This window comes from Triticum aestivum, chromosome 3A (assembly GCF_018294505.1).
Source record: "Triticum aestivum cultivar Chinese Spring chromosome 3A, IWGSC CS RefSeq v2.1, whole genome shotgun sequence".
Taxonomy (NCBI): domain Eukaryota; kingdom Viridiplantae; phylum Streptophyta; class Magnoliopsida; order Poales; family Poaceae; genus Triticum; species Triticum aestivum.
Genome location: NC_057800.1, coordinates 739,184,489 through 739,206,603, shown reverse-complemented (window position 1 = coordinate 739,206,603; position 22,115 = coordinate 739,184,489). Strand labels below are relative to the sequence as shown.

Genomic DNA, 22,115 nt, shown 5'->3' with positions numbered 1-22,115 from the left:
ACGCGGGGAAAGAAGGAGAAGAGGCCGGAGATGCTAGGTTGCGGGTGTCGCCCCCCGTGTCGTCCAGGCGAGAGCGACGTGGGGGTGGTGGCGACGGCGCTAGATAGATGATGGTGTAACACCTGGTCGCTGTACGCGCTGTCGCAGACGCGGCTTACTTTGCTACCACAATTTGGCAAGCCAGAAATTGATACTACTACAACTACCAAAACTAATCAAACATTGACAACTTTTTAAGCTTGAGACCCACATGAGCATCGTTTGGACTTTGGACTGGAGAGAAACCAAAGGCATAAACCAACACGCCTGACGCACGCATCACAACCAAATCAAATCAGGTCACAAGCATAATCATCAAGGAAGAAAGGCATCCAAAGAAGAAAACTTGAAAAACATCTGATAAACAAGGAAAAAGAGAGACCAGTCGAGAGAGAGAGGGGGGAGGCCGGGCCCACAGGGCAGCGCATCTCGGTCTGGCCGGTGGGCCCATCCCATCCCACCCCACCCCACACCCCCATTCCTTCCTTCGGCCACTCCACTCTTCCCCCTCCGTTAAATACCGCCACCCCACCCCCGCCGTACCACCGACATCGCCGCCGGATAGATAATCCCATCCCAGCCCGAATCCAACCAGACCCGATCCCCACGCGCATTCCCTCCGCTCCCCGCCCCGGATCCGACCGTCCACCCGACCGCGCCGCGCGACCGCCGGGGGAGGGAGAGCATGGCGAGCGGGGGCAGGACGGATCTGGACGGCGCCGCCGTGGCGCCGCTGACCATCTGCGTGATCGGCGCCGGCGGCTTCATCGGCTCGCACCTCTGCGAGAAGCTCATGGCCGAGACCCCGCACGTCGTCCTCGCCGTCGACGTCTACTGCGACAAGATCCGCCACCTCGTCGACCCGCCCCCGCCCCACCTCGCCGGACGCATCTCCTTCCACCGCCTCAACATCAAGAACGACTCCCGCCTCGAGGGCCTCATCAAGATGGCCGATCTGGTACGCCCCTCCCCTCCCCTCCCGCCCGTCCTCTAATGGCGGAACGGCTCGCGAAAAATGGAGCGGTTTTCCTGGGATTCAGTTTCTTGATTCGGTTGCCGATAGCGCGTTTGTCGCTTGAAAAGAAAACAGTTCGCGCTCCCTGAATTAATTTCTGGAAAACCGCTGACGATTTTGTTTCTGCGTGTCGGTGGTTGGATCTGCTCCGCGAAGACGATAAACCTGGCGGCGATCTGCACGCCAGCGGACTACAACACGCGGCCGCTCGACACCATCTACAGCAACTTCATCGACGCGCTCCCGGTGGTACGTGCTCCACCCATCCAAGATTATATTCTCGCCGCTTTCCGCGTTGCCAAGCAAACAATGTCTGAATGTCGGTGCTGCGTGCGTGCGCAGGTCAAGTACTGCTCGGAGAACAGCAAGCGTCTGATCCACTTCTCCACGTGCGAGGTCTACGGCAAGACCATCGGCAGCTTCCTCCCCAAGGACCACCCCCTCCGCAAGGTGACGAACATGGCATCCCCATTCCCCCCCCCCCCCCCCCCCCCCCCCCCCCCCCCCTTCTCAGTGCTCACACTATCTGTCTGCACTGCACTTGCTCTATGCGCGTGTGTCACTCGCCAAGTGACATCAGTGGATAATGCGGTGCCTTTTTGGTTGGTTGATGAATAAACAAATGGATTTGATTTGATTTGGTTGGACTGGATTGAGATGGAATTGATTGGATGATTGGATCTGGTGCAGGTTGCTAGATTGTGATTGATGTTCACCTGTGATTATTCTGTTCTTTGTAGTAATAAAGTCCTTAAAATAAAAGGTTGGCCTGGATTAGGTGTTGGTTGGGAGTGGAATTATTCTAGTGGAAGCCTTGTTGGTTGTTGGTTGACACTGGGATAATGTCTTGTAATGGCGGTTTGGCGTGAAGCTTATGGAATGTATTGGCCTTAACAAAGAGCAGAGTTTGACTGCGTACGCTGATTTTACATTTTAGGGATGTTCTTTCTTAAGAGGAGTTGCTCATTGGTTGATATATCTAGTACTCCCTCCTTTTCTTTTTACTCCACGTATTAGATTAGATTTGTTCGCGGTCAAACTAAGTAAACTTTGACCAAATTTATATTAAAAAATGTCAACATGTACAACACTACTTAAAAATATAATATGAAAATATATTTCATGATGGATCTAATGATACTTATTTCGTATGGTGAATGTCAATACTATTTTGTACTATAAACTTTGTCAAACTTTGAAGAAACGGAGGGAGTACCTTTGTATGGTACAGTCCTTAAATTGTCTTGTATTTGACATTCACCTGTAATTGTCCTGTTCTTTTAGTACAGTCCTTAAATAAACGGCTGGCCTGGATTTGGTGTTGGTTAGGAGTGGAATTATTCTAATTGAATCCTTGTTGGTTGTTGGTTGACACTCGGATAATGTCTTGTAATGGTTGTTTGGTGTGAAGGTTATGGCATGCCTTGACTGGAAGAACAGAGTGTGACTGCATACATTGATTTTACATTTTAGTGATGGTTTGTCTTAAGTTGCACATTGGTTAATCTGTCTAGCACCATTTTCTGGTAACTTACAGGGCAATGATGCTGTCATTTCATATAGTCTATTACTTTAATAGGTTGACAATAATTAATTGTTCAAGCTATGTCCTGTTCATTTTAGTGTTGGTTTTTCTTATGTTGCTTGTTTGTTAATATGTCTGCGTTGATTGTCCGGTACCATCCTATAGTAACTCCCAGGGACTAGTTGTAAGCAAGGATACTGTCATTTCACATTGTCTGCTCTCTTTTAGCTTGAAATAATTTTTTCAGCTCAAGCCATGTCATGCTTATGCCTGTCACTGCATATTGCTCTGCAAGTGGATGTAGTAATTTGGAAAACGTGCTGCCATAAGGAACTCCCCTTTTCTTATTCAATTGTTAGTTGGAGCTTCATCATTTAAAGACTCAACTAACCAGACCCTGAATTACAATGATTTTTGCTATTCTTGTCTTTAGATTCTTATCTTCGTAGCAATACTATACTCAGCCTAGCAGTAACAATAATTTGTTCAGTCGTCAGTAATATGTTTTTCCCATGTCACTTATTCATATGGTCAATTGTTCAGTTGGAGTTTCATCATTTAAAGGAGACCCTTAAGAGTTACAATGATTTTTGCTATTCTTGTCTATAGATTCTTATCTTCGTAGCAATACTACCTCAGCCTAGCAGTAACAATAATTTGTTTGGTCGTCAGTGATGTGTATTTCCCATGTCACAGTCACATATTCATATGATCACACCTGGCTGTTCAGCTGATGCTCCGTGTGCTTTTCACCTTTCAAACAGGAACCTGAATTTTATGTACTGACAGAAGATGAGTCACCCTGCATCTTTGGTCCAATCGTGAAACAGAGATGGTCCTACGCGTGCGCAAAGCAGCTTATCGAGAGGCTTGTTTTTGGTGAGTGGAAGAACTTATAACTTGTTGATTGTGCCATTAGTAGCACCCTTAAACTTTTTCTGACCATGTACATTTGAGTTTCCCCCAGCTGAAGGCGCAGAAAATGGCCTTGAATTCACGATTGTGAGACCTTTCAATTGGATTGGGCCAAGGATGGACTTCATTCCTGGCGTTGATGGTCCTAGCGAGGGTGTTCCTCGGGTTTTGGCTTGCTTCAGCAACGTATGTAAACTTATCCCTTGCTGAGGATGAATATAGCTTCATTGCACTGTCTTCAGTCTTCTTTCTTACAAGATATACCTTGCCAATGGATGTGCAGAATCTCCTCCGCAGAGAGCCCCTGAAGCTTGTCGATGGCGGCGAGTCCCAGAGAACTTTTGTTTACATCAAGGATGCCATTGAAGCTGTTCTTTTGATGATTGTATGTCTTCTGTGTTTATCTTCCATATATTTTCCTGATGTTACCAGTATGTACCGCATCAGTGAAACTTAAATCTCTGTTTTCTTTTGCAAAAGGAAAACCCTGCTCGAGCCAATGGTCATATCTTCAACGTGGGGAACCCTGACAATGAAGTCACTGTTAGGGAGTTGGCTGAAATGATGACAGAGGTAATGCCATTGACAGATTAATAGCAACTGTAAGTTATGTTAGTGTGTCTAATCTGAACCTCTCATTTGCATTCATCTGCAGGTCTATGCTAAGGTCTCAGGAGAGCCCCCGCTGGAGGAGCCTGTGATCGACGTGAGCGCAAAAGAATTCTACGGCGAAGGGTACGACGACAGCGACAAGAGGATCCCCGACATGACCCTGATCAACAAGCAGCTAGGTGTGTATATCACTGAAACCACGCAACAGCGTGTTTGTTCAGCCTTTCATTATCCTCCTGATTTATACTAGTGTACCTAATGTCTGATCTCCAAACGCTGGTTAAACAAACTGCAGGGTGGAACCCCAAGACCCCTCTCAAGGACCTGCTGGAGACGACGCTGACCTACCAGCACAAGACCTACAAGGAAGCCGTCAAGACGCAGATGTGTCTGGCCACGGCGACGCCTTCAAGCTAGACGATGACGGCGCAGCTATGCTGCTCTTGATCTTTTGGAAGCCAGATACTTATATCGTAGTGAAACCGTCGTCGTCGTTTTTGTCGCGCCTCTAGATCCCACCCACCTATCTTCTTACCTACCTAGATTCGTCATTGTGTAACCCTATATCGGGCAAAGGGAACTGAGTATCTGAGTATCTATTACATATACCTGTGGTGGCAGTGTTTGTTACGTTTGGTTGGTTGCACCTCCAGTGCTATTATTTTTTTGCTGTTAGTGAGAGAGAGAGAGAGAGAGATATTCTTGTTCGGCATAGTTGATGATGATCTGGAAGTCTTAATAGTTTTCAGCAGAGTTAATGTCGAGCCTTCAATCTTTAACACATTTGGTTAGTGAGCTTCATTCAGTCAGAGTGTGGTAATATGAACAATAATGTTAGGAATGATGTGTCAGGCGACATGGTGTGCAAACCGGCAGTGTTGCCTTATTGTTGTGAACCTGGTTCTTCAGGCTGCCAGTACAATGACCGCATCACCGACTAGTATAGTAACAAAAAATGTCGAAACTAGAAAGAGATGTAATATGGCTTGTTTTGCTCATCAGTTTGTGCAAACCATCCGACTTGTGGTGATGCAAAATAGTGAAGCTAGAGACTGCAAAGAACTTTGCTGTAGCTTTCAATTTAGTTTGGGCAGCGTGATGCGTCGGCCAAGATCTACTGCCCAACAGGGGTCTTGTTGCGCTCGGCCCTCTGCAACAGAGGAGTCCTTTTGCGATCTTCCCCTGACCTGTTTTTTTTCCCCACTGAAACAAGGGCAGTGTTGCAACTGCAACAGTGGCCATGTTGCAATCACGGGCTGAGCACCCCAAAACGACCCCTTTGTGGTCCCATGTTGAGACTGCAACAGTATCCATGTTGCGATCCCAGGGGAAAGTCAGGGGACGACGCAACCGCGTGCCATAGAGGGTGTATCTCATGGGAGAAAAGAAGGGGAGAAGGGTGGGCATTCAGTAGGCATGTGTTGATCTCTTGAGCATGGAAGGATCACAACGCCTCACATGTTGGGGTCCCGTATTTGCAACATGGACCAAGTTAGGAGGGATGCCGTTTCATCAAAGTTGGATCCTGGCCGACGTGTGCCCAATTATTAGCCTACTGTTCCCAAGCGTTTCCCATTTAGTTTTGAGGGTTGTTCGTGTTTCTTCCGGTTTGTGCTATTACTATGTTTAATTGATCAATAAAGTTGTATCGTCTGACTAAAACTGAAGCATGCTAATTTGGTTAGTCTTCCAAAAGAGCCCAATTTGGTTAGTCTTCCAAAGGAAACAATGTGGGCAAGATCTACTTTGTGGTTCCAAATCAATCGATGGAGAAAAAGAAAAAGAACAGACAAAAGCAAAAAGGAAGAAAGGGACCTATGTGCTCTGTGAAAGCCATCATGGCCATACATATGTTGATGCACTACTAGAAGTGTCTGCGCGCTGCGCGCCGAAGATAATCATGATAATCCATTAGTGACATGTTTCACTATCGAAACTATAATGAGTATATTATTTTGAAATGTTCAATATGCAAGCACAACATGAAAACTACTGTCCATGCCAAAAATTGTCTCATGCGAAAGACAAGATGTAAACATCAGGATCCATTTTAAAAAAGTCTGAGGTACACGAGACCTGAAGAAATCAAGGGGGGTGCTCTTTATTACTCTTTCACGAGACACACAGTATACTCTCCTTTAGACAATATATGTACACTCTAAATAATATGTTGATTCCAACAAAAATCACTAAATGTTTATATGGAAGAATATTTCTCTATGCCTAGCAATCCTTTTTTGTTGAACTTCACTGTGCCACAACAGTTGTATTTTATTCACGAATCCATGATGCGATGGGCCAATTCTGGCTTTCCTGTAAATGTGATTTCATACCAAAAATTAACTATTACTGATCATATGGCTCAAAAATGTCTAGAACATTTCCAAGAGTTCATTCTCATAAAAACAAAATTCAATGCAAAAACGTAATCTTCTCTAGATTTTCACCATGGAAGAACCACTGGTGCAAAGTGTTTTTCCAAAATAAAAAGAAAACCCATCCAAATTTGTATTGTAAAGCAAGACTGTAGTTGAAATATACACTCATGGCACTTTTAAGAAAAATCCGCAGCCCATGTTTTTTCTTTTTATCCGTAGCCCTCGGCAATATCACGAAAGGGTCGAATCCTCGCAGCTTGTACACCTATGAACAGATTCATCCTTTTGCAGAACATCCCTATGAGTAGATTTATTTTGAAATGAAATGTAAGTTGCACTTTTTTTTGGACATAATTAGCATTATGAATATTAATGTAAATATTATTATTCTAAACTGGTCCTTGATTAAACCGGCCCAAGGCTGAGCCGGGCCGCACCGCGCACGCGTCACCAATCTTATCGCCGCGAGAGGGAGGGGAAGAAAGTCTGTGGCTTTGGAGAACGCCGGCAGGAGATGGGCAACGCCGGGAGCGCGGGCGCCCCGGAGCAGGCCAAGAAGCCGGAGGAGGCCGACGGCGTGGTCGGGGCCCCGCCGTCCACCGTGCGGTTCTTCCCCGCCGCCGCGCAGCACACGGCCAGGCAGCCGCCGCCGATTAAGCTCGAGGGGGAGGACCTGCCGCCGCCGCCGCCCACGACCGCCGGCGAGGGCGTCGATGAGGACATGGCCGCCCCCCGCAACCTCTGGCAGGTATGAACGCCACCGCCCTCGCCCGCCGTCACCCGATTCCCGATTATTACCCCACGGCCGAGCCAGAAATCCCCCAAAATCCTCCATGGTTGACTCAACTGAAGTGGATAGTGCGGAGATTCTTACCTGGATTGGCGTTCGGTATGCAGTATCAGTGTCCACTGCCAACTGACATCTTATTGCCAGAGAGCTTGTGGGTGCTCTATAATAGAGTGCGGGATCGTCGGGGGGACATGCCGATTATCAGTTGTTTAGAACTGAAAATCTAACCATCTGAGCACATACCTTAATTACGGGCTAGATTGTTGCTTTTGAACTTCAGAACAGGAGGATTTACCATCCCTGCTTCCAGAGTTGAGCATGGAAAGTATAATGTGGATGCGGTGCAGTTTTATGTATAGCTGGTGCTGGATTCAGTACCCAGCCATGGACCGCCTTTAAGGTCACCGGGGGGAAAATTTCTGCTACTGCATAATACAGCGACGATGATGATTTGAACTCCAATAAGAAGCTTTGACTTGCTTCATCTAGTTGAATGCACTGCCAGTTGGGTCTCTAGTGTTAAGAAACCAACAGATTCGGTAAGAGAACCCCTACCTTCATTTTCGTGTGATTTCCTGGTGACTAAATTACTGCACTATAGGTATGCGCTAGATCAGCTATCAAGCCTCAGTTTTCGCTATTAGTGAGATCTTATTTCCCGAAACCTTGTGAGCGCTCTAGTGTAGATTGCATAATCAGGAGGAACCTGCGCTACTTGCATCACGATCTTACGGTTGTTCAGAACTTTACTGTAGGCTTCTGTTTAGGTGTTCGATATGTGGTACACACCTAAACTACTTTCGCGTGCTGCTTTTTAAGTTGAAAACTGGATGTTCTACCATCACTGCTTCCAAAATCGATCATGGCAAGTATATGTGGACGTAGTGCAATTTTGCATGTACTTGTTGCTGAATTTATTAACCACTAACCACTTTGAGCCCGGGGTCAACTGGGGTTTGAAGCAATCAAGTATCTCTGAAGGTCCTGTGAGACATCATTTGTTATGTATTCATCCGCTTACAGAGACAGTGATGATTTTAAGTTTAGTCAGAAGCTTTGATTTGGTTCAGATCATATTACTGTTTTCTGTCAGTTGGTGTTTACTGTCGTAAATTTAGAGAAATCAGCACACCCATCCAGAGCATGGCAAGTATAATGTGGATGCAGCAATTCTATGTTTGCTTGACGCTCAATTTAGTGACCACTAAGCACTTTGAGGTCACTGGGGTTTGAAGCGATTACGTATCTGTGAAGGTTCTGTGAGACATCATTTGTTATGTCTTTGTCCACTTACAGAGACAGTGATGATGGTTATAAGTTCAGGAAGAAGCCTTAGTTTGGTTCATCTAGTTGATGCAGAGCATCTTACAGTTTGCTGTCAGCTGGTGTTTACTGTCTTAAGTTCAGAATAAATCAGGACATTCCTTCAGAAAACCCACATATATGCCTCAAGCACATATATGTGTATGCGACCATGTGGTCAGTCATTCATCCCTGTTAGATAGTACTGCGTATTTCTGCCTGTTAGTCTTCAGAGAAATCAGCACAGCACATCCTCTGTTTTCTGCTTCTTAGATGAAAATGGCGCTACACGATAACTAATCAGTACAGCGTATCCTCTGTGGTTTTGTTGTTCAAAACTACACTGTAGGCTTCTGTTTAGGCGTTCGATATGGGCTAGACATGTAACCTACTTTCCAGTGTGTCGCTTTTCTAACCATCTCTGCTTCCAAATCAAGCACGGCAAGTATAATATGGATGTAGCAATTATATGTTTACTTGACGCTGGATTTAGTACAACCGACCCGCTTTGAGGCCACTGGGGTTTGAAGCGATTACGTATCTCTGCAGGCTCTGTGAGGCATCATTTCTTATGTCTTCGTCAGCTTACAGAGACAGTGATGATTTTAACTTCAGTATAAGAAGCTCTGATTTGGTTCATCTAGTTGATGCAGAGCACATTCCTGTTTTTTTACCAGTTGGTGCTTACTGTCGTAACTTCAGATAAATCAGGACATTCCTTCAGATAACCCCTATGCCTCTAGTTTCCTGTGATGTACCGGCGAATATATCGCTGCAGTATATGGCCGTCTTGTGGTCACTAGTGAATGCGCACGTGCATTGCACGTTAATATTTAGGCAATATATTAATTGCACGTGGATATTAGGTATACTATTATTTGTGTGATAATTCTGTGATTAGTGCAATATTTGGTATGATATTAATTGCACGTTAAACATGTTGAACGCTCGCCATTGGAGGAGTGTAGGTCGTTGGATTGACCTGGTTTGATGGTCGAGATCAGTTGGATCTGCTTCTTTGGGTCTTTTTATATTGGTATAGATTTGCTAGATACCATGTAGTATTTCTTCCAATTATTAGTCTTCAGAGAAACCAGCACAGCATAGAGCATACCCTCTGTTTTTCGGGTTTCAGACCAAGCCGTCATTCATTTTGCCTCGTTACTCTTGCAGGTGTACGCGCTGGGAGCGTTCCTCGTGGCGCGATGGGGCTGGGCCAAGTGGAAGGAGAGCAAGGACCGAGACGACTCCGAGGATGGCCAGTTGCCGCCACCAGCTGCTTCATCCTAGCTTAGCTCCTGCCACTGCAAGGACCGACCGGGCTCCGCTTACAGTCTGAATCATCACTGTTAGTTGCAGCAAAGTAGATGAACGTCGCTGAACTTCCTCTCAAAGGTAGCGGTGGCGGCGACGACGAGTTGACGGCGTTGCATCATCGCGATCAGAGGTTTTTCGTCCCATCATTGTCGCTGCGTAACCGGATAATGTGTGGATTCGCAACAAGTGCTTTATGAGACTTGTGCTGCTACTGAATATGTGCCGATGAGTCGAAACCTGGCAATGTTTTTCCAGCACGAATCATACATAACTCGATACACTATTTCATCTGGCGGCAAATGCATTGATCCAATATCGCGAATTACTCGTTTACTAGATGACATAGGAATTAAAATAGATGAATAAATGAGATTTTGCAGCAGCTCCATGATCCATATTCGTCAGGCTTGAGGAACACGAATGCTGACTCTGATCAACTAACTAGCGACGGCTCATCATCAGCCGGCGGCGAGGCGCGACGGCAGCAGCAGCAGGCGGAGATCACGCCGCCCGCAGTGGCCCCGGCGACGGCTTCGACGACCGGCGCCCACTCCTCCTCCTCCTCCGGACCGGCCCACTTCGACCGGCAAAGGAAATTTGTTAAGCTGTGGATTGGGAACTCAAATTGCATGCATGGTTGGTAAGTCGGTTGACCTGAGAATCTTGGTCATCGAGTTTGTGATTGCTGGGAAGATGGGAGAGAAGCAGATGGGATGGAGAGAAGCAGATGCTAAAAAAACATGTATTGTAAGTAGAGAAGGAAACAAACAAAGTCGGAGGATCGGAGCAAACCTGCCTACGCTTGTGAAACTAAATGGAATCTCACCCAGCCACTCTCGAAACACCCCAAAAGTTATGTATATTTCTGTGTGCGTCTGTGCATGGAAGGCGTGACGATGACTGAATCCAACGGTTTTAAATTCAAGTTTTGTTTTAAAAAATTGGACGCGGAAATTATCTGCTTACCGTGGTATCCATAAATTCAGACCACCCTCGGTAAAATATATATCAATTCAGTACCAAAATCATTCGCCATGATAATTTTGTACTCCCTTGGTAAACAAATATAAAAGCGTTTAGACCATTAAAATAGCGATCTAAACGCTCTTATATTTCTTTACGGAGGGAGTAGAAAGGAAAAAAAAAGGCTAGAACTCAAGGAGTACTCCCTTCAAAAAACCTGTTTGCCGCGCGCGCTTTGACTGGTTTAGCGCGCCCGCCTGCGCTGGCTCCAGCAGCCGCGCTATAATGCAGCGCGCGCGCTGCTCCAGCAGAGCACAAAAATATAGCGCGCGCGCGCCGCACAAACCACATATACATGAGCAAAAATGATCAAACAAACAAAATAAATCAACAATAAATAGTTCAATTTCGTTATCATTACAACTCAAACAAATAGTTTATCGTTCAGTACAACAAATGCAATAAACACAACAAATAGTTCATGAACAATACAATACAATGTCGAATGCAGATATCATCATGCTCTTTGTCGTCCATGCCATGCCCACCACTCTTCAATCAAATCATTCTGAAGTTCATTGTGCATTGCGGGACGCCGAATGGCATGATAGGAGGCAATAAAACGGGCTATCCTTTCAGCCCTCCGTCGCACTCGCACGGGATATCCCAAGAGCTCATACTGTGAGTAGTCTAAATCTTGGCCACGCTCATTCTCGATGATCATATTGTGCATGATCACACAAGCGTGCATGATGTATCAAAGCATTTTTTGATCCCAAAATCTAGCCGGTCCTCTCACAATAGCAAATTGGGCTTGCAAAATCCCAAATGCTCTCTCCACATCTTTTCTAGCCGCCGCATGAGCATTGTGGAAGTCAAGATTTTTCTTACCTTCCGGCTTTTTCAACGGCTTCACGAAGGTTTGCCACTTTGGATAGATGCCATCCGCTAGATAATAGCCATAGTTGTACGTACGGCCATTTGCTACAAACTGCACTGGTGGCAACTCACCGTTTGCAATCTTATTCATCAGTGGTGACCGGTTGACAACATTGATGTCATTCAAAGATCCAGGCATTCCAAAGAATGCATGCCAAATCCAAGTCTCCTGATCGGCCACCGCTTTAAGGATTATAGTGGAATCCTTTTTTTGGCCGTGGAATTGCCCATGCCATGCCTTTGGACAATTCTTCTAACTCCAATGCATGCAATCTATTGAGCCAAGCATGCCAGGAAAACCGCGAGCTTTGTTCATCGCCAATAGCCTTGCGACGTCTTCAGCATTGGGAGATCTCAAATACTCCTCGCCAAACACTTGCACAATTCCCACTGCAAAGCGCTTGACATACATGATGGCTTGGCTCTCACCCATAGCCAAGTGATTATTAACAAGATCAGCCGGTATACTGTATGCCAACATACGCAAAGCGGCTGTCACCTTCTGAAAGGTGCTATGTCCGAGCTCTCCGGAGGCATTCCTCCTTTGCTGAAAAAAACGGTCATGGCTCGCTAGTTTCTCTGCAATGCGCCTGAACAACTCGGTGCTCATCCTAAACCGGCGACGAAAATACGACTCGGGGTATATGGGATTCTCCGCAAAATAATGCCTGATCAATCTGTTGTGGGCATCGATCCTATCCCTCCAAATTTTCTGCCGACCCATAACCGAACCACCGTGCTTCGTTTTTTTATATGCATAGCTAGGATCATTGCAAGATCCTCCTCCTCTTCCATATCAAATTCTTCTTCGGAAGAATCATACGACGAACTCATCTACAATGTTCAATATTATACTATAAAAACTACAGTTCAAAACATGCATCAAATTCATGAAGTTTGAGCAATACATACCTTGTAGGCATTTTGTCAAACACCTTGCGGGCGCGGCGCGGCAGCGAGCGCTCGGGCGCTGTTCCTCGGACGACGGAGGCGCACGAGCGCCGACGGGACTAGGAGGGGATGGGGCGGAAGCGCGGGCGCGCGGGGATAGGCCGGGAAGCCTGAACGGTCGCCGGGGGGGGGGGGGGGGGGGCGGCGGCGACGGCGCGGCCGGACGTGGGGTGGAAGTGGGAGAGGAAGTGCGGGCGCGAGCGCTGGAGTATGCCGCGCGCTGCAGCGGGCGCCCGAAATACACCACGCGGCTAAGTGTTTTTGACCGCGCGCCCAACCCGTTATAGCGCGCGCGCCGTTTTTGCGCGCCCGCTGGAGCAACCCGCCGCGTTGCGCGCGCGCTAAAACGGCCTAATTTGCGGCGCGGCGCTAGTTTAGCGCGGCTGTTTGAGATGCTCTCAGAAGCATACTCCGGCTTCACCACAAACAACCATCGACAGGGCCCTTACCGCATCAACTACGAGAAGATTGCATTGCCCTATGCCAAATAGTCGACCACGAGAGACAGTGAAGAAATAGCTCCGACTTCGATGATGATAAACCAACTTACTCCTTGTGACGCGCTCATTCAGAACTCATCGTAGCAATCACACATTCATTCATGACAGCTTTGATGTATCATTCACAGCAATCGCACATTCATAAGTCGGATCATTTCATCGCATATTTCATCACTTCAATCACTCAGAATAGTTCAAATCCACAACTATTAGTAAATTTGAATAAAACAGCCGGTAGCTAACACAATTAACTACAAAGATGATCTATAATAACAGATCGATCCACTCTGGATCCATTGGAGACAATAAATAAAGTAAGCACAGGATGAAAATATATCTCAATCAGAAACCCTAAACCACGAGGAGACAGTGTAGCCTCGCAAGGCGAGACCGGCCAAACCGGCGGCCCCGACGGCGAGCAACAAGGCACCGGTGATGACCAGGAGGGCGACGTCCGCCCCCGTCAGGCCGGCCTGGAGGTAGGAGCCACCCAGGAAGAAGCAGCCTACCATTATGAAGGAGATGCCGATGAGAATGGTACCGACGACGTCGATTGTGAGCGGCCCATCAGAGTCCACGCTGCCGCCGGATTCCGGCTTCTCGCCGCTGCCTCCATGCTGGCCTTGGCCGTCCTCGAGATCCACGTCCTCGTACTCCCCCGCCGCCGATTCTTCGTCCTCCTCGGGTTGCTTCGACCGATAGTAGCTGCACCTGCAAAGAAGAAGAAAAAGCTTGGATTGGATCCATGGCGAAGCTTTGAAGCTAAGCTTCATGGATGACTCGATTGGGGTCTTTTCCGGGGGAAGAAAAGGGCGGAAGATTGTTTCGATCGATCAATCGATCTGTACCTGAAAATCTTCGTCATCGAAACGGGTCGCTGAGATCTTGCGATGCGGCAAGACGCAAATTAATCAAGTTGTTGCGTACGTACGTACGTGTTAAGTAACACGAGAGAAATAGGGACCGGAGCCTGTTGCGTTCCGCAACCTATACGTAGAGAGGAGTTTGGTCATTATCCGACTTGTGTTGTTATCCGTTTCAGTTTAGAGTTATGGCGCCCTATATGCATGCATGCATGCATCTGTCCATCAAGTTTTTCTTCTTCCGAAAAGATGTCCCATCACGTACATAGCCAGGTACTCATACATGCCTCCGCCCCCCTTCCCACGGCCCGTTTTCTTTCCCTCGGTGCTGCTAGAGGTGGTAGGGGGTTAAGTCTCGACACTGGTCGATGAAGGCGATGGCAGAAAGATCTCTGCTCTGATAGTCTTTAGCGGGTGAGGCGAGACGTGACCTCCAGATGATGACTTAAGGGCAGAGGGTATCGTTGTGCAACTTTGGCGCTGGTGTTTCTCGCTGGGTTCCCTCCATCCCATATGTAGTTATATGGACGACATCGGCGACCTTCTATGTGCCAATATGGCGGTCCTGCGCTCAGGCGCACGGATGGCACACTGCTATGCGGTTGTCACAATGGGCCGTAGGGTCTTGGACCTTTAGATCTGACGTCAACGACGATTTTGTTTTGCTAACCAATTCTGCCGTTACAAACGAGGGCATCAGAGCATGTGGACTGTGTGGTACTGCCACTCTGCCAGAGTGTCCAAAACAGAGATTTTAGCGGTGTGACCTTCCTCTCTCATCAATATTCGTTGCATGTGCGACGACAACCTTCGTCGTTCCGAGCCTTTGGTGGCGACTCACACATGTTGTGGCTAGGCCATCTGCTTGTGCGGACATTGTCTTCACTTGCGTCCCATCTCATCTGAAGATCGTGCAACACATGTACTACCGGGATCACCGAAAGTGGTGGCAATAGACCATGGTAACTTCAATTTGGTGGTGCTTCTTGAGTACATGGTCTCGAGCTCCGAGATGAAAACCCTAGGCCTAACCCTAGTTTGTTATACCTGACATTAGGGAGTTTTTCATCGTTACTTGTTGAAGGCATTGCTTGGATATTCTTGAATTTGTATCTTTGGTGTGAAAACCCAGGATATGACCTTTGTTGTTTAGATCCGATGAAGGCGGTGCTTCAACATCGGCCCTTCTTGGTGGTGTTGCTGCTAGAGAATCTTTATTATTACCCTTGCGATGTCAAGAGAAGGTGTCTGTCGGTGAGTCACGATGTTTCTGTCGACTACGAGGCGCCTGTAAATTTTTTCAACCCATTCAACCTTGGAACAACCTTGCAACTGCCTCTCGACTAACTATCGACCAATCTGGAACAACCTTGCAATTAATTTGCAGTAAAGTGAACAGAAAATCAGCATCCACATAGGACAATTGAGCAGCCTTGCAATAGAAAAAACACATGACATGACAACATTTCTTGAAGAAAAATCACACGCACATATGAGAAACAGGGATGGCTGAGGGCATGGCCAATGGGTAGCCTCAACCTAGTGCCCAGCGGGTCCACATAGGCTCGGAGCATAGTTCAGACTAAAAGCTACAGCCTCACAGGAGCTTATGTAACCTACAGAAGAGCCAGCCTCTTGGGGTGTAAAGGCTGAGAGAAAGCAAGAAAGGAGAAAGGTAGGCTGATGCATGCAAGGGAAGAGAGAGAGAGAGAGAGAGAGAGAGAGAGAGAGAGAGAGAGAGAGAGAGAGAGAGAGAGAGCAAAGAAAACAGTATGCATGTGAGGAGAGATGAGTGGCTATAGAGTGTAGCCTCTAAGGCTCGGTTGGCAGAAATTGCCGCAAGCGCCGCCCTGTCCTGGCTGAATGTCCCGCCTCCCTCGATGGCGTCCCACACGCGTTGGGCCTCCATGTTCACCTTCATGATCAGCGACCACTCAAAGTAGTTCGTCGCCGTCAGCGGCGGGTAGACGATGGTGCTGCTGGCCTGGTGGACGACCTCCTGCTGCACCACCACCTCGCGGCAGCCACGCCGTGTCGGGCTCCGGCCTCGGCGCACCACCGGCGAGGCCGAGACACGGCGGCGACCCGGCGACAGAGTGCGCGAACCTTCAGTCACCATGGCTCTGAATACCAAATGTAATCTCTACCCAGGATAGGAGATGAACTTAGGCAGGCACACACACAGCACACAAGAACACACAGAGCTTTTGGTGGCAACGCACTTCTGCCGCTTTTCTCTTGTTCTTTTTTTGCTTAATCAAACAAACTGATTACAACTCCTTTTAAAGGGGAGCAAACGCACTGACCAAGCCGCACACCGGCTTGCTCCGATTTCTACTCACCACTACCCACACGCACACACGTTGAGTCACTGCCACGAAGGAGCTAGTCCACAACGGCACCGCGATCCGCTTCTCTAGCTCCACGTCCATCTGATCACGACTTGGCTACTGGGACTTCACACTACACGGGTGCATGCAGCTTCACACTAACAGAACGACCACTAAGCTAGTTCTTGACTAAATCTAACTAGTACTTGCATGTACTCACAACTCCTGGTTCACTTGACTGACGATCAGGTCTCACCTCTGCTAATCCATCAGTCCACTTCACCATGATGGCATGCATCGCTATACTAGACTCAGACTCAACAAACTCAAACTCTGCTCCCAGCGTGCACTGTCCTTCCGTCTCCTCGCTGGACCACCGCCTACTCCTGCCCCCGCCCCCGTCCCCGCCAGTCTCCTCAGCCCTCGTCCTCGTCTTCATCTCCTCGCCTATGCAAGCGAGCAGGTGCTGGTGGTGGTTTGATCTGTCGTGGGGGAGGCGGCAGGCTCGGCTTGATGGTGGAAATAATAAATCCAGGTCAAGGAGAAGTGCTTCCGCTTCATTCCTATGTTGCTTCCTTTGATTCAGCTGCTCGGCCTTGCTCGCTCTACTGCAGCGATGGATTCCGTCGCCGCACATGCCGGTTGACGAGGAGGAGCTGCGGCGTGGTCGGAGAACTGACTGCATCTACTACCACGCCTCCCCGTTGACCTGCAAGAAGGTAACCCCTGCACCTCCCTCCCACTTCTTGAATCCACTACACATCGTTACACTTCTGTTCCTTGCACTAATCCAATGATTATTACGGCTTTGTAGCAGTAGGAAACTAGGAATCTGTATGACTCGAGAATGCACTCAAGTGCAGCACTACTTGCAGGGTAATGATTTTTTTTTTTAGGAATTTCACATGGAACAGTTCAATTTCTGCATGATTTGGAGATAATTCTAATGTTTCAGATACATACATTTGATTTGAGCTTTTTTAGTTTGACATTGATCCAACTCGAGCAGGCATGCTTTGCATTTATTGCATATTAATCTGATCAAATCAGATTTCTGTTGTACCTTCAAGTCATTTTTCTCCTAATTTCAGTTCAATACGTAAAGTACCTTTTGCCTTTGCGGGTCTACTGGATAAGTTGTAGACTGTGTACGGATAAGTAGGATATATGTGTGCTAGGTGCAAGTTTGTAATTTTGTTTTATTTGTAGGGACATTTTAGGTCCTTTATTTGTACTTGGGTCTCTTGTACTAATGTTCAGGGCAGGGCAGTGGAAATGTTGTATAATAATCTGTACGTAGTTGAGACTAAGAATAGAATAATGACATGTTTGTTTTTGGGCAAAAATTTATCATGGGGTGGGGGTTGTAAAGGAATAAGGGAGGCTGATATTCTTTTAATATTTTTAATTCAACTCTACCATATTGAATGCTCTACTTCCAAACAGTTGCATGGAAATGTCCACTGTCCATACAAAATGAACTCAAGTTTTCTGCAAATATTGTATATTAACCAAAGATGATTTTTATGCCATCCAAATGGTTTTACAGGTACACAACGATGATGAGGTCAGAGCCTTGTTTAAGCAAGTGCAAGGAGAAGTTCCTGGATCTCCTATATTTATTATGAAAGTGGCATCTCAGGTCATACATGATACACTGATAACAGTAATTATTTTCTATTGTATCTTTGTGTTACTCATGTTCAGTATTCAGCAAGTGCTTCTTCTGTACTGATAGAATTTATTTATCTACAATCTTGCCTTTCTGTTATTTCTTTGTAGAGCCAACATCTAGAGGTTCAATTGCTCTGTAACAAGCATGACAACGTGGCAGCACTGGACAGTCGAGACTGTAGTGTTCAAAGAAGGCACCAAAAGGTTCGTTATTCTCCTGAAACATTGTGTTGTTCAATATCAGTTTTGTTGGAATTAGTCTGAGCCAAACATTTGTGTACTGAGTATTGGTAGAAGTTCTACAGCTTCAAGGAATTACAACTTCATTGGACGATGTAGCAAAGTGCAAAATGTTGCACGAGTTATACAAAATTTAAGTCTTAGGATTTCCTCCAATGCAATCGTTTATTTCTGTCAGTTATACTTATACTGTACTAAATAGTTGAATGTTGCATTTCAAATTCAAGAACAAACCTTTTCTTCCTGTATTGATATATGTGTCGGGACGTCGGCCTCTCTCTCCCTGAGCTAGCGCGCTGCCGAACGGCAGGGCCCGTCCATTCGGCTTCGATCTGATCGGGGGCTTTCTTATCCTTTGGCTTACGATTCGAGGTGCGCTCGTGCGTGCGCACGATTTCGTCTTGATTTCTGGTGAGTGACTGAGATCTGCTCTGCTCTGCTCGGTGCCGGAAAACTCAAGGTTTCAATCGAGGTCAGTTCGTTCGTTCGTTCGATAGAAGCTGATTCAGTTGAGCCCTTATATTGCTGTTGCGGCTTCCAATAATTGATGCGTAACAGTTCTGAGACACACATACTGATGCTACTTCATGCAATCAACCAGCTAAGCTAAGTTAAAGTCTGGTCTTCCAAATGGATACTAGCACCACCAAACATTAGGGATTCACTTTAGCTATATCATCCTTAGTAGATTCTCTGCTTAGTATTTGCACCTCTTCATCTCAAACTTGCTAATTCTGTTTATGGCTCGCATTCGTTCTCTTTTCTTTGGGACATGGGTATCGATGTTAGTATTTTTTATCATTATCTGAACCTTGGTAGGCTCATGGTTGATTTTATACTCCCTTCTGTATATAGCCCCTTTTGCAATCTGAGTTTATTATTTCATATGTGTTCATCAAATTCGGCCTCTGGGTGGCAGGATTAGCCCATTTAAATCAGTCTCTGCGCAAACATAAGTCGCTGCTATCCAAAAACCTGTAGAACTAGCTTGCTGTGTATTTATTTTAACTCACATATACAAGGGGTAAATAAGCACGAATCGAAAAAGAACACCTAAGATTTCTTTAATTATGCTCATTTTTACATTAGTAGACAGAATTACATAAGTTTGCCTCTACCACTATTGATATCAGCGATGAAATTTAGCTGCTTTTTAGTTCTAGGCTGAAAATGATGCTGAAGTTCTAAACATTCTGTTTGACTGAATTTTTTCTTGATGTGCAGCTGAATTAGGGAAGGATGCCGAAGTTACATGTACACAACCCTTATATTCTACTCCCTCCGTTCCAAATTACTTGTCACAGGTATGGATGTATCTAGATGTATTTTAGTTCTAGATACATCCATTTTTACGACGAGTAATTTGGAACGGAGGGAGTACTAACAATGGCTCTCTTTTGGAGATCGCTCGCTGAAGTTATTCGCCTTTGGTTACCCCAGGGGGAAATTTTCAAGCTTGCTTCACAGGCAGTAGCTCCTCCTTCCCCAACCCCACTTTGTCTCCCCTGTGATTTGCCTGTTCCTGATCTTGGTGGCTGGCATGTCTCAAATTCTCATTGGGCAGGGCTACTAACGTAATGGAGCAAACTGGAAATTCCACCTGCATATTTTAGGTAATTATGTCGTGTTTTTTAAACCCTTCGTGTGCATATGGTAGGCATGAACTTGTCCCTGCAGCTCATGATAAGAGTAGGACCTTAAATTCGCCAGAATGAGTTCTTATTTTGATTATCTATAAAGTCTTGTTTTGATTATCTATCACTTTACTGTAAGATAATAAATCTGGGGAGCTAAAGCTTAAGAAGTTGCAGAATGAGTTTGCCTCCTTTTTCACTCTCTATATCGAATTCTTTGGTCGTCTTATACAAAGATCTTGCCCATGTCCCTGAACTTCTTGATTTTATAGGGTTCTTACGGATCATGCTGGTCACTCCGGGGCATTGGAGTGGGCCAACTTCCTAACGACGGGCAAGATGGAGCTGATCGGCTGCTCGGCAGCGACCATGAGGTGAGGCGTGGTGCCAGCTGCAGCGGGTGCAGGAAGCAACAACATATAAAGATGGGCGCCGAGGTACACCGTTCACTCCCTCAAAAAGGAAGAATCAACGTAGTAGCTAGCATTCAGTTTTAGGTGCCATGTATTTCTGATTCTTTTTGGCAGTAGAGAGCTATGTATCTCTGGTTATCATTTTACCTGTTGGACGTGCTTCTAGGACGTGCTTCTAATCCACTCTGCAAGAATATGACCTCTCTATTTCCGCAAAAAAAAAAAAGAATATGACCTCTCTATGTTAATATAGACCTACCACTAAACGGTTTGCTGCTGCACCTATGTTAATTGTGCTCTTTTTTGAACAACTGGTGTCCATCTGGGTTCCATACGCACGTTCACAAATAAAACAGCTGGATTGGTGCGCAAAGGACCGCAGAGGAGGCGCGCCCAGGGCGCGCCCCTGCCACTAGTATCTATACTAAACGGTACATATCCATGAATCCATTCATGTACATGTTCCTGATGACCTGATCCATCCCCGATTCCCCCCAAAGCCCTATTTCTGTAGTTCTTTTTATTCTTTATTAGTACATATTCAACTATTCATCCATCCATGATCCATCCTAATTTTCTGTCATTCTATCTACACGTCTAGGGTTTCAATCATCCGATGTATAAATTTCTAATTTTCTGTATCCTCTTTTCTTCATAATTTTCTAGCCATCATTGACACTTCAATTCTTTCATGGACCTCTTTGAGCAGTTGAAGAAATTTAAAAAGGTGTTTTGGTTTGTATTCAATTCAAAAAATCTGATGTCCTTGGATGACAGCAATCTACGGGAATGTTGCACTACTTTTGCAAAAGCTTTTTCTGATGATAACTCATCTAATGTTGATCTTCATGATTTTGTCTCTGAGTTGAAAGTGTTGCAGGTAACTTTGCCAGATGGTTTGATGTCCGCGCTTGAGATTCTTCAATTTATTATGGATGTAGATTGCTATCCAAATGTCTCTCTTGCCTATCGGATCCTCTCAAGAGTGCCTGTGTCCATAGCCTCAGCTGAAAGAAGTCTCTCTAAACTGAAACTATTGGAAAATTATTTGAGGTCAACTATGTTGCAAGACAGATTGAATGACTTGGCTATGTGTTGCATTGAGAAGGATATGTTGGACAATGTTGATCTTGATTATGCCCTTAATGACTCTACATCAAGAAATGCCCGAAGAAACTTTTTTTGAAGCATCGAAGTATTATTGTTGTCGATGGAGTCGGTCGAATTTGGTTCTTATTTAAGGTAATCATGTCTTATTAGTTCCATTTTGCTATATTTTTTGTATTTGTGTCATAATATGACATTGCCCAAAAATTACTATAGTCAAATCTCAAACTAAAGACGTGTGGTTGAAAGTTTATTCTTAATATGTTTATGTATCACGCACAATATATATATATATATATATATATATATGTGGTCTTAGGACATAGGGGCCCATGTCTTCGAGTTCGCCTAGGGCCTCCCGAAACATAGGGCCGGCCCTGGGCGTCAGAGTCCATGCTGCCGCCGTCAATGGAGACGTGGTCTCAATCAGAAACCGTAGTCGTCCACCACGAGGAGTCACCGGGGACGAGACATGATAGAAAGATGGCCGCCATGGTGAGTAACATGGCGCCGACAAACGCTACATATCCAGCCAGTGTTATGTCGTGATAGATGTAGGTGACGCCCAGGTAGACGTAGCCCACTAGTACGCAATAGATGACGATGGT

At 46.0% G+C, this 22,115-nt stretch overlaps 3 protein-coding genes and 1 long non-coding RNA gene across 8 annotated transcripts; 3 read left to right on the top strand and 1 right to left on the bottom strand.

Moving 5' to 3' along the window:
* Positions 1 to 563: 563 nt before the first annotated feature.
* Positions 564 to 4,736, top strand: LOC123063634 (UDP-D-apiose/UDP-D-xylose synthase). Its single transcript, XM_044487509.1, has 9 exons — positions 564 to 997; positions 1,211 to 1,303; positions 1,397 to 1,504; positions 3,344 to 3,458; positions 3,547 to 3,680; positions 3,778 to 3,879; positions 3,975 to 4,067; positions 4,150 to 4,285; positions 4,402 to 4,736. The coding sequence occupies exons 1-9, from the start codon at positions 725 to 727 to the stop codon at positions 4,521 to 4,523; spliced, it is 1,176 nt and encodes a 391-aa protein (XP_044343444.1). The 5' UTR covers positions 564 to 724; the 3' UTR covers positions 4,524 to 4,736.
* A 2,172-nt stretch (positions 4,737 to 6,908) lies between these two features.
* On the top strand, positions 6,909 to 10,150 carry LOC123063633 (uncharacterized). The gene is made up of 2 exons (XM_044487508.1): positions 6,909 to 7,232; positions 9,750 to 10,150. The coding sequence occupies exons 1-2, from the start codon at positions 6,999 to 7,001 to the stop codon at positions 9,864 to 9,866; spliced, it is 351 nt and encodes a 116-aa protein (XP_044343443.1). The 5' UTR covers positions 6,909 to 6,998; the 3' UTR covers positions 9,867 to 10,150.
* A 3,343-nt stretch (positions 10,151 to 13,493) lies between these two features.
* On the bottom strand, positions 13,494 to 14,230 carry LOC123059611 (uncharacterized). The gene is made up of 2 exons (XM_044482139.1): positions 14,095 to 14,230; positions 13,494 to 13,957 (listed from the first exon to the last, which is right to left on the bottom strand). Exons 1-2 carry the CDS (start codon positions 14,109 to 14,111, stop codon positions 13,585 to 13,587), a joined length of 390 nt encoding a protein of 129 aa, XP_044338074.1. The 5' UTR covers positions 14,112 to 14,230; the 3' UTR covers positions 13,494 to 13,584.
* A 2,593-nt stretch (positions 14,231 to 16,823) lies between these two features.
* Positions 16,824 to 21,740, top strand: LOC123059610 (uncharacterized). 5 transcript variants are annotated; one of them, XR_006427500.1, is made up of 7 exons: positions 16,824 to 17,158; positions 17,989 to 18,081; positions 18,222 to 18,317; positions 19,578 to 19,657; positions 19,757 to 19,966; positions 20,260 to 20,424; positions 21,273 to 21,740. It is a non-coding gene; the product is annotated as an uncharacterized lncRNA (long non-coding RNA). The 5 variants fall into 5 exon arrangements; XR_006427502.1 differs by having other exon boundaries at positions 18,222 to 18,825; XR_006427499.1 differs by having other exon boundaries at positions 19,578 to 19,966; positions 21,281 to 21,740.
* Positions 21,741 to 22,115: the final 375 nt, after the last annotated feature.

Bases quoted from the DNA above. Each gene is read 5' to 3' on its own strand.
- LOC123063634 (XM_044487509.1), top strand. From the start codon at position 725: ATGGCGAGCGGGGGCAGGACGGATCTGGACGGCGCCGCCGTGGCGCCG. The intron at 1,304-1,396 runs GTACGTGCTCCA...GTGCGTGCGCAG, and splicing joins TCATCGACGCGCTCCCGGTG to GTCAAGTACTGCTCGGAGAA. The intron at 4,286-4,401 runs GTGTGTATATCA...AACAAACTGCAG, and splicing joins CCTGATCAACAAGCAGCTAG to GGTGGAACCCCAAGACCCCT.
- LOC123063633 (XM_044487508.1), top strand. From the start codon at position 6,999: ATGGGCAACGCCGGGAGCGCGGGCGCCCCGGAGCAGGCCAAGAAGCCG. The intron at 7,233-9,749 runs GTATGAACGCCA...TTACTCTTGCAG, and splicing joins CCCCCCGCAACCTCTGGCAG to GTGTACGCGCTGGGAGCGTT.